The sequence below is a fragment of the Hylaeus anthracinus genome, unplaced genomic scaffold (assembly GCF_026225885.1).
Source record: "Hylaeus anthracinus isolate JK02 unplaced genomic scaffold, UHH_iyHylAnth1.0_haploid 11981, whole genome shotgun sequence".
NCBI lineage: Eukaryota > Metazoa > Arthropoda > Insecta > Hymenoptera > Colletidae > Hylaeus > Hylaeus anthracinus.
In genome coordinates, this window is record NW_026534329.1 from 3,296,804 (window position 1) to 3,308,239 (window position 11,436).

Genomic DNA, 11,436 nt, shown 5'->3' on the forward strand with positions numbered 1-11,436 from the left:
TAATAACAAAGCGAGGAAGTCAGAATCGCACGGAAAATCGATAGGAATTTACGTGAATTCGCGCTGCGGATAGAAGAACGAAGTTTAATTAACGGTAGCATAAGAAACACAAAGAAAAGAAAAAAAATATTAATAAATGTCTTCAGTCCCTTCTACTTGTTCTTTTTTCATAGTGGTGACGATAGGAATGCGCATCGCTCTAATTTTAAGTACAGCCGTAGAAACGTATGTCCAGGACAGAAACAGGTTGCTAATATAATTCTACAACACTTCGTGCGGCTATTTTTTCAGGTTTTCGTCGTATCTTCGTCGTGTTAAATTTTAAGGTTCTACATATAAAAATACACGCATATATGCACCACAATAAACTTTCGTTCTTAAAAATATAAACTGGATCACGTATACATGTTTTGAATTTTATGAATGGTCGACTGTATCACAAAGTGACTCGTAGATGTGTTTGAAAAGCGACAAACAAGCAAGAGATTTTAATTAGGGGGAGGGTATTTATCGATCTCTAAAAGAGAATATGTAAAACTCGTTAAGAATTTTCAGAGAAATTTCGGAATTATTATTCGTAATGATTGCTCTGCTTTAAACAAATTATTGTACATAAAATTTCTTTATACAAAAGTTGCATCGTTTCGAGGGTGACACGGGATGTATAAATTGCTTTATCACCAACATCATTTATAACGAAGGTATGCCGAACTTTTTATATCGCAGTTCGATAAATAACCGAATTCTGAATGAAAAAAAAAAAAGTATCGTTACATCGTTGAATTTTGAAAATACGTCAGCAAACTGCGAGTCACTCTATATTACACTACATACGAGTATGCGATTCATCGTTGCAATGTAACGAACTCGAAAGAAACCTAAAAACAATGAAGAAAAGCTCGACAAGAATTTATCAATTTATCTGTCTTTTGCAATAATATTTGTCTTAATGTTTCTCGATGATCGAAGACATACGCAAAGCTTTCAATCGCTCAAACTCATGACACGTAACAGAGTTGAATAGCTAGTACATGAAAAGTTCATCCAGTGGCGTGAAGATTAACATAGATTATTACGTATATACATCAGTTCTTGGATAGGACACGAGCGAGTAACCTGTAGAAAAATTCACCGCTGGTTCTTGGTACGCGTGAGAAAAGTCTTTATAAACTCTATTTCCTTTTTAGACGCTTTTGCGCACAGAAATTCCTTTTACTATTCTTTATATGCGACTGAAATGGCATATAGTTGCGATCGTTGCCGAAGAAGTGTCCTTTCAGACTCGTTAATCTCATATTGGTGCGCATTGAACCGATCGGTACTAAAAGGTTTCTCCTTTCTCGCTACATCGTTCGATGCCATTATAAAAAGGAACGATGAAAAATGTGTTCAACATTACCGCTATTAACGGCTGCAAATGATCGATTTTCCGTTTTGTCTTTACTCCGACCCTTCTCCCTTTCTCGGTAAAAACGAGGCAGAGACGTGGGATAAAGAATCCTTATGCGACTTACGCTATTTAGAAAATGTGTAAAATTTGTCCGTGTTTCAATTAGTTTATCTGCGTGTATGTATTTGTATAATGTATGTGCGCTGATGACACGACACTTTATCTACCGAGAGCCTATTCGCGATTATATTGATTCCAGTGTCTGCCTACGGGAACCAATACTTACAATTTGAGGAAACTAGTACTTTGATATATCTAGTAACAGTACGTAGAAATTAATGTCAACCTAAACGAGTATATATTAATTGCAGAAAATCCTCTTCCGAGTTGTCGAGTGTTTCTAAATAGGCGGGTAGTTAAAGTGTTAATCCTTTGTCGACGATGTCTATACCGTACAACCATACTTTTACTGTTTCGGGAGTTCATCAGAAAATTCTTTACGAATACGTCCACAGAAAGAAGATTGTTTGTTTTTCCTTGATACGTATGTAACGATTCATTAAATTAAAATAAAATATACATTGGATGATGTAACCTTTCGCTACGGTATTAAAGTAATTTTTATCGTAAGTTTTACATAAAGTAATTTTAATTTTCTTGAATATCTCCAACGTTCGTAATAAGAAATGGTCGTTCGCAAAGGATTAATTGCGTGTGTATGCACGCGCACAGATGTGTGTGTGTGTGTGTGGGTATGTTTGTGTAAATAGTACACGTTCGAAGTGTCCGCGTTCAACTTTTTCAGTGTCGAGAATTGTGTTTATTGACAATGTATATTAAATGCCCACGGGCGTTCACTGCGGCATACCGATCAACAATATTTCGCATACAAACATCTTCTACACCGGAAGAGTTCGATTATACGCGTACGATCCGTACGTTTCCAGAATCTCTATATCAGAATGATATAGTAACTGAAACAGTGAATGCGACTCTCGCGCCTCGTATTGGATAATTGAACAAAAAAAAAAAGAAAAAAAGAAACTAAAAAAAATCGACTAATCATCGAACTTAACAGTTTACTTCTTAACAACAACAAAAAATATACATATCAGTATGTTATAATGTTATCACCTGCACTATTTCTCGATCCGCCTTCGTTACATCGTTGAGTAATATAAATACAACATGCAAATTGTACGAGTATTGTAACAAAGTATACGTACTCGCAACAAAGAATAAAAGATAAAGCTTCTGGTAAAATTTATGAAACAAAGTAGACGCAATGGTTAGCGATTTGAATCGAAGTGTGGCAAAAAGGAAAGTTTGATTAGAAACAAGAAATTTGAACAAGTCAATTGGTATGTAATCTTGAATACAATTGTCTTTCTTACCCGTTGGCGGTGACGTGGAACTCTTCTCTCGTTAGCGGCGAATAATAATAATGAGTCATTACTAATCCGTTTCGTGTCTCGATAATTAGTAAGAAATATAAAGATTCACAGTAGACAGTTTCAGACAAGGTTTACGCAATGCATTCGAGCATCTTGTAGCGTTTTGAGCAATGGTAACTTAAAACTGTAGCTAAGTACTAAGGCGTCCAACGGAAACGTTGTTCGATGCGACAATTATACAGCGAACGCCACGAAAAAAAGGGAGAAGAGAACATATGTTCGCGTTTGATGCACGAAAAATAGAGATTCTGTGATACCATTCACGTAATACTTGGTTTTTTTTGTATTTTTTTTTTTTTTTTTTTTTTTTTTTAAAGCCATTCGACAGATTACCGGAGATACATCGATGAAACGTTGAGTAGTTGATAAAAATGGTTTGGTTCTGGATCGACAAGATCAGTTCCTTCCTTTGGCTTATGCTAATATTCGCGTGATCCGTGTTATATATTCGGAGATGAGAGGTTTCCGGAAGTAGGTATACGACTCGTTCGATTCGATCTCTCAAAAAAGAAGAACGCGCGACACTCGACTTTTCAGTGAATGATTTTCATCGTATCTGCATTTAGACGTACATTTTACGCGACGTTTTTCTGCCCACCTGCAAGAGAAACTCCCTTCTTCTTTTCTTCCTATTTCTTCCGTCTCGTTAACTTGGTCTTACTCTACGAGTACTTTATATGCCTGTGACACGCATACGTTTGCTTCCGTGGGCACAGTCGATACGGTAACGAATATATCACGGCGTCACCTAAGACTCTAGGATCGCATTTGTCGGCGTGAAGGACATTTCCATGGTAATACCGGCACTGTTACGGCGGAATCTCGATTGGATGTCGACGCTGTTGCGCGGCTTGCGTTTGCTCAAATGCCTCTCCACCCATTTCAACATCGTCAGCACGGAATCCGTGCTTGGCAGACGTCGCTCTGCGGAGGTGCGAATTATATGCGATGACGCGACGCGGAATGTAGCTGCCATACCTTTCAGCGCCTGTGGGGGATAAGTAATCGTATGTACAAGTATGTAATACAGAGCAGAATCAGCGATGTAAGTTATTAATCGATGAAACTAAACTGACAGGACAGAAGGATATTTTCTTTAAAAAAAAAAAAAAAAACCACTGACTACCAACCAGACGCCATTTAGAATTCCAGTCTCCCAGTTTAAACTTATCAGAAGACCAATTTAAAATAGCGAATAATATGATTCGGTACCTGAAGTAGGTAGTAACCATTGAAGATGCAACAGTATCGTACTAAACTGACTGTATACATCTTACAATGTTCTTGGTACAATGCTGTTTTAAAAGTTAAATAATGAACTTAGTTTTCCATCGAGAAAGAAGCGAGACACATTAGATACCCTCATAGCATCTTCGTCCGTGACGTCGTCGCCAGCATAAATAATTCTGATACGTTCACTCCAATCCAAACCGAAAGCTGTGCGCAAGATGTAGATGGAAGCGCGTCCCTTGTTCCACTCCACTGGGGGCTTCGCCTCGATGGCACAGTGCGCTGAACAGGCTTTGAAACCCGAGTCCTCGATGATCTTCTTCGCCTGTTCAACCATTTGTGGCCGACGTTCCATCGGGGTCTCGCGATAATGGAACGTCAGCAGTGCGCCTTTGTTTTCTACCCAAGCTCCATCCCTACAAAGCTAAAACAAAAAGTCATCGTTAAATTCACGTACACCCCACAGACAGGTTGTATTGGGTTGTCTGGAAAGTCCATGCCGATTTTTAGTAAGCGGTACAGGTCTGAATATATCGGAATGGTTGAAAACAAATGACACGTGGACATCCCCTTAAAAGGTGGAAAAATTGTGGAACAAAATGATACATGTATAATTCAATAAATACATATAAAAATTCAAACGTGTCTTTGAATGTTTCTTAAAAACTGCCACGAACTTTCTGGACAACCCAATAGTTGAACTTTTTTAAATCTTCTACAGCTTGGGGTTTGTGGTTGGAGAATAATACGATTCAGCACCTCAAGTAGGTATTAATAGTGACCAAGATAAAAAAGTATTCAGAGTGCTGATGAACTTTTACTATTTACTATAGTACTAGTTCACCTTTTAATATCTAGCAAAGTCAATTGTGGCAAATAAATATCATGTCTCAAAATTGAAATACCTAGAAGCCGTTAACAGTCTATTTAAGCGCAAGAACGTAGGTTGCGAAAGCCTGAAGAGTTCCATGCGAGACTATGGTACCAAAGCGATACTCACTTGCTCTTGCAAGGTTTGCATCAGGTTCGCCACCTTTCCTTCCAGTTCAGCCGGCATGGGATGGACAAATTTACTGCCGTCTGGATGCAGAATCTCTAATCCATGGTTGCCAGCGTACGTAATACCTTCTATGCCGACCATCGACTTAACGTTGTTCACGTTTCTACCCGATATGATTGCTATGTACACGTCAGACATGTTGGACAGCCTCTGCAAAACGTTCTTCGTCTCCAAAGGTAAAATAGCGAGGTCAGGGTGCGTCGCGATGGGCGCCAGGGTACCGTCGTAATCCAGCAACAGGGCCAACTTATGGTTATCGCCAATATACCTAGGGGACATGTGGTATCACTGGAACGTTACCCGGCTTTCAACATGAGTCGGGTCGCATTCGCACGCGCGGGCCCGCCGTCTTCCACAAGCATAAATAATCGCATTGTCTGACCAGAGAATAATTGTTTTCCACAATTGTTGTGCGACGAACGGCGACGCATCCGTGAGCTTAGGCACGCATCGTTTCGTTCTCGCGTTAAAATTGAATCTCCCAAGGAATCTTCATTCTCGTTACATTGGATACGGTGGAAGAATTTTGTCGCGATCGGGATGGATGTTCAGGAGATAAAATACGTGCGTACCGGTTATTTCGCGACATTTTTCGAGCGAAATTTATTGTTTAGAATCGACTTTGGCACTTGGCGCAGCAGACAGTCACTGATAATCCCAACGCTGCGACGTACCCAAACTCATGCTTAGCGTAATACTTTCTCCGATTGTAGAATATATACATATAATTTCAAAGTCGCACAGAGTTACGGACTGTTAATACGTCGAGTTTCTGTTATTTCTAAGCATAAATTAATAGTTTGCCCATATAAAGTATGCATTAAAATGCGATTAATTTGTATCGTCAGAGAAGGTTTCGTGTGTAGCGTTAAATTATTAACAGATCGAGAGTAAAAAGTAATTTAGTCGTACATTATCGGTTCCCGTTGAAGCGCATGCTCTGGTCGGGCCCAGTCATGCACATCAGGTACTTCCGGCAATACCTACTTGCTCAAGTAGTCGTCAAAGTCGTCCATGGTCACGGGCTGCATCGTCGTAGCGCCAACGGAGTCGTGTTCCTCCAGAGATCCCATCACTTGCAGGAAGGACTTCATCCAGTAATTAACATCGTACAGTCTCTCGCGGCGTCGCAAGTGATTCATCCTTAACGTGCGTTCATCTTCTGGCATAGTAAGCGCCCTAAAATATACACGCGTAACATTGAGCGTTTCACTTTGCTTCCTAGCTACACCCGACAAACTTCTCACACACTTTGAGTGGAACCATGACGCATTTAGGGCGTTTCAGAATTAGGTATCGATTTAAGTAACTTTAACTGGATCGAACTCAATATTTATATGCGATATCGTTTCTTTATAAAGAGGAGGCTGTGTGCAGGTCAACAAAAGTATATGTGTTTGAAAAATAATCGATTACTCATTTAAAGTGTCTGTAGTATTTAATCGTATCGTTACGTTTCTATCAAAAATAAATTAAAGCGTTCGCGTTGTTCACTACTGATTTGGCACCGCGCAAACAAGAAACCTTCCTTTTATGAACTTTTCCGGCCAGTGAAGCTTGTACTTATAGTTCTGCAACACCCTGTAGTGTCAGGATTCCGAAGTACCTGTGTATAACTTCTGCTGCCTCGTCTATTTCGTACGGATTGCAGATCAGGGCCTCGTGCATCATCTCCCCAGCCCCAGCAAACGGAGAAACGATCAACACGCCGGGCGGTTGGTTGATTTGACAAGCGACGAACTCCTTGGCGACCAAGTTCATTCCATCCCTCAGAGGAGTAACGAGAGCAACCGCGGCGTCCCTGTAGAACGCTGCCAGCTCGTCCTGGCTCACGCAACCATAAATGTAGCGAATGGGGGACCAGTTAGGGGTCGTGAACCGACCGTTTATGCGCCCTATCAGCTGATCCATTTCCAACTTCAGATCCTGGTACTCGCGCACGTCAGTTCGCGACGGTACAGCGATTTGGAGCATGGTGACCTGCAAAGAATCGTTTTCAATTGAACGTCTGATCTTTTATTAACTCTTTGCGACACAGGAATTCAGGTCAAAAAATAGACCCACGTTGCACAGGAATTTTATTGCGTTTCAAGTCAAACAAAATTGTTATATTTTTATTAATAAACGTATCACACCTATACACATGCAGCTATTGCAAAATTTCGAGGTGGGATTAAAAGTGTCCCACCATGCGTTACGGTCCATCAAAAGTGTGGGACACTTTTAATCCCACATTTTGTTCCCAACATGAAGTTCATCTTCATGTTAACCCTTTATGGGTCACTGCTACTCACTGTTACCACTGAGGTAGGGGCGAGAATTTTGTATATTTAAGTTTCTACGTACATCTACACAAAAATACCCAGAGAGTTCTGCCATATAAAGGGTTAAGAACCAGAGTGATCACCTGTTCACGGTGTTCAGGATGCTTCTCCAGGAGCCTCTCGAAAGCTTTCAGCCTGTGAACCAGACCTTTCGTGTAATCCAGTCGATCGACACCCAGCACTATCTTCTGGTTAGTCAGCATCACCTTGTTGGCGGTCTCAGCCAGCGAGACAAATCTGTCGAAAGGAATGCCAATGGGAAGTGGTCTCACTCGGACGGTTCTTCCACCATGCTCCACCAACAGGTTCTTGCGATCCACTCTGCACCCAAGGCATCTCTGACAGCAGTCGACAAAGTTCAGACAGTAATCCTGAATGTGAAAACCCACCATGTCGCAACCTAGTAGGCAAATGTATTTACGTTTAGGACAAGAACTGTTTGATATGACATCTTGTATCAGGTCTGGGTTAGGTTTAGGGTTCAAGAATTCATGCCACGTACGCCTCTGCTACACGAATTAATATGTAAAACATACTCTTAAGTGTTATAAAAAAAAAAAAAGGATAATCTCTCTTGTTTTACAATATTTTCTCATCTTTTTCTATTTAATATTGACACGGTCTGTGGCACGAATTAATGAGATGACCGCATATTACGAACAGAGATTTAGAGCTCCTTAGAAATTGAGAGGGATCGACTAATTATATATTTTTTACAGAACCCTGGAGAGTTTTAGAAAACCCTCGAATACTAGAAAAAAAGTCACTTTTGTGTAAATTTTGTATTTTTCACACGTGTCGTCGATACATTTATTCTATAATAATCAGCTCGGTCTATTCTCTAAAGGTCCAATCATAAACGGTGGACCACTTACCAAGCATCCCTTGAAGAATTTCATCGGCCCATGGGAACAGTCTGAATATGTCCCATGGAGGGAAAGGGATGTGGAGGAAGAAACCCAATTTCAGCTTGAGATTTTTCTCGTCAGCAGCTTGCCGAATCCAGTTCGCGGCTAACATCAAGTGGTAGTCGTGCACCCAGACCAAAGGTGTACCATTCGTTTGATTTTCTTGCTCCTTGTGGATCTGTTCCAGTGCACCGACCTACGCAAAACGGAAGTTCTACATCGTCGAACTTACCTTACCGCGGAATTCTAATTCTTTGCACTCCGCGATGATACGTATAGCGAGACTGTCTATGTCGAAGGATAGGTGTACTTTTAATTCTCAAGCAAGATACTGTTTCGGTAAGCTAAATTATTAGGTCGTCCTAAAAGTTCGTGCCATTTATACTTCTATTTCTCAAATTAATATATGAAACATACTCTTCAGTGTCGCAAGAAAAGATAATCTGTCTCATTTCGCAATAGTTTCTCACCTCTCTCAGATAGTCATTATACCGTCGCTAGAAAATTTCTGTGGTTTTTTATTAAACTTCGACACAGTCTTCGGCACGAACTTACGGGACGACCTAATAGTTAGTCGGTTACCGGTACTAAAAACGATTCTTGGAGGGCAAATGATTAATATCGCGCGGTTGGATCTACCGTTTTCGCCGCGAATTCCTGGTTGACAGCGGAATACGCGCGCCAGTGCTCGGCGATGAAGGTCGCTCTATCCGGCATTGAATGGAACAGTGGCCAGAAGGTTCCGTTGCAACATCCATTGTAGTAAGCGTCGAAGGTGGTGGGTTCAAAGTGCACTGCCACAACCTGAATAACAGACATTTCGATCTCTTTAACCTACAAGCAAACCGGTCACCATCTAGTCACCTCGGATTTTAAGATTATTTCTGCACGTATAATAAGAAAGAAGAAACGTAAAACTTTGTTTCTTCGTTCCGATGAAATAGGAGCTTCTAAAATTATATTCCTCCTTCTATTTTTAACGTTACTAGCCGCTCTTCTGTATCGGTTTTCTCAGAAAGGACATACTTGTCGCGATATCTCTGTGCATACATGCTCGCGCAAGCAATGCGTTTCATTCTTGAGACACTTTTCTCCTTCGATACGCGCTATCTTTTAATTAAGGAAAAAGTATCCCCGTTTTCTCGCGCTCCGGCACATTAGATCCAACAAAACGTGTTTATATCGTAGTTATCGTTCCCTCGTATTTCAATCCGTACACTACCCAGAATGCACTTCTATTTTTATCGTATCTTAAGTCGTAGATATTCGTTCAATTGCTACAAATGATCGCGCGTCGATCGTACGTAACAAATAACTTGGCAAATGTTAAATCGATGACGATGTAACGTCGATGATCGTCGAACGCGTTTGTACGTTAATCGTCGTAGTTCAAGGAGTTTTCTCGCTTTATCAGGATCTGTTGCTTCGACGATACGTTGGTATGGACGAAGTAGCTAGGTCCTTGGAACTTGGTGCGACCCTTGGGCTAAAAAGTTTGGTTACCCATGAACGATGCCCATCTCTGAGTCGAGCACAACGAGAAATACAAGGAGATCGTTGATACCAAATGAGAAAGAGGGAGGAGGGAGGCAAACAATTCACGTCGGACGCAATCGGAAGTGCATAAAGTCCGGTTGTAGGAGGCTGATAACGAATTGTTGGCAATAAGCGACAAGCACCCCGCCCCTCCTCGTTAATTGCCCGTTATCCTCCACGATTTGGTTTGTTTGCTCGCGACGCGGCCTCCTTTATTTTCAAACCAGTGAAAACACGTCTCGATCGTCGATTGACGCAAGCGTCCAGCAATCGCTAATGAGATAATTATTAATGTCTCCTTGTGTAGGCGCAACCATCTGGGGGTGGATCTGACGTATCTTAATTAAGAAAGAAACAAAACGTTTCGCAACGTTGGACCGTTATCGGGCTCCGCTGTGACCGTGTCGCGGTTAAACGATTTTATTTGCACGTAAGGTCGAGAGTGTCTGTTTTTCGAAACAGCATTTTGTTTGGAAACAATCGAGGGAGAGCATACGTACACTCGAAAACATAGAGTCTACCATTTGATTCGAACAAATTTCTCGAATAGCCATAGAGGGTGCGAATATTCATGCGACTGACTGGTGTACATACTCAAGGAAGTTCGCGACTGATTCAACCAAGTAAGAGTTCGTACATCGCTTGAGATAATCGTTGTCGAGATAGTCACGTTCAAAAAATATAATTATACACATACATTCGAAATATTCGAGAAACGATTGCGGCAACAAGGCTGACTATTATCGCACGACTTCTCCGCGTTCTATTTCAAATTTTCACGAATTATATCACTATGCGTACATGTAGTATCCGCGCCTCCCATACCCAACAATAAGGAGTCAAACGAGAACACGAAACGTAGGGTACGGGATTGGTCGCGTAAGTAAATCCGCGATCCGCGAACCTGAGGATCCGAGGATCGTGGGTTCGAATCCACGTGCCTTATTTTTCGTTTAGACTCCTACATACAATGTGTCAATGTGTCTCGATGTGTTATTCAATTCAGTAACACGTGAAATATTTGGCAATCCGATCGAGAAAAGTGTCTACGAGACTTTAAGTCATTCGGTTTGGACCCAGCCGAGTTCTGTCGACACGACTGTTTTGCAACACGCCAGGGGTCAAGACGCTTGAAAAAGATTATTCGTTTCGCTCACAGGCGAAGACCGTAAACAATCCGGGGACTATATTGTAGGGCGTCGAAAAACGAACGAAACGATTGAAAACATTTTAATTACCCGTTATCGGCGGCCGCGAGAGCTCAAAGAGTACGCGCAACACCCGCGCGCATCACAATCGAATCACGTATAGCAAAGACGTGCGTGTGTTTCCCTCTCGTCGCTCCTTGCCCCACTTCTTTTTATTCAAAACATGTCAAACGTATCGCTGTCACGTGATCTTAGCTATTCTATCGTGGCAGCGAAACGGTCTTATTGACAAGATTCCTTCGTCAATAAGGAGTTCGATTTCAAGTGGTTTTTGAACAACAAATCTCCCTCTCTCCTCAAAAAAAAATAAAAAAAAAAAAAAAAAA

The 11,436-nt window shown here is 41.2% G+C and overlaps 1 protein-coding gene across 1 annotated transcript in view; it reads right to left on the minus strand.

The window, feature by feature from the left end:
• Positions 1 to 2,449: 2,449 nt before the first annotated feature.
• Positions 2,450 to 11,436, minus strand: part of LOC128885375 (uncharacterized) — a 17,285-nt gene continuing 8,298 nt past the window's right edge. The window contains exons 2-9 of the mRNA XM_054139390.1: positions 9,006 to 9,170; positions 8,334 to 8,562; positions 7,542 to 7,858; positions 6,741 to 7,114; positions 6,122 to 6,313; positions 5,075 to 5,402; positions 4,205 to 4,498; positions 2,450 to 3,832 (exon numbers count right to left, since the gene is read on the minus strand). Coding sequence (XP_053995365.1) covers positions 3,593 to 3,832; positions 4,205 to 4,498; positions 5,075 to 5,402; positions 6,122 to 6,313; positions 6,741 to 7,114; positions 7,542 to 7,858; positions 8,334 to 8,562; positions 9,006 to 9,170 — 2,139 coding nt within the window. The 3' untranslated portion in view covers positions 2,450 to 3,592. The remainder of the gene's footprint in view (positions 3,833 to 4,204; positions 4,499 to 5,074; positions 5,403 to 6,121; positions 6,314 to 6,740; positions 7,115 to 7,541; positions 7,859 to 8,333; positions 8,563 to 9,005; positions 9,171 to 11,436) is intronic.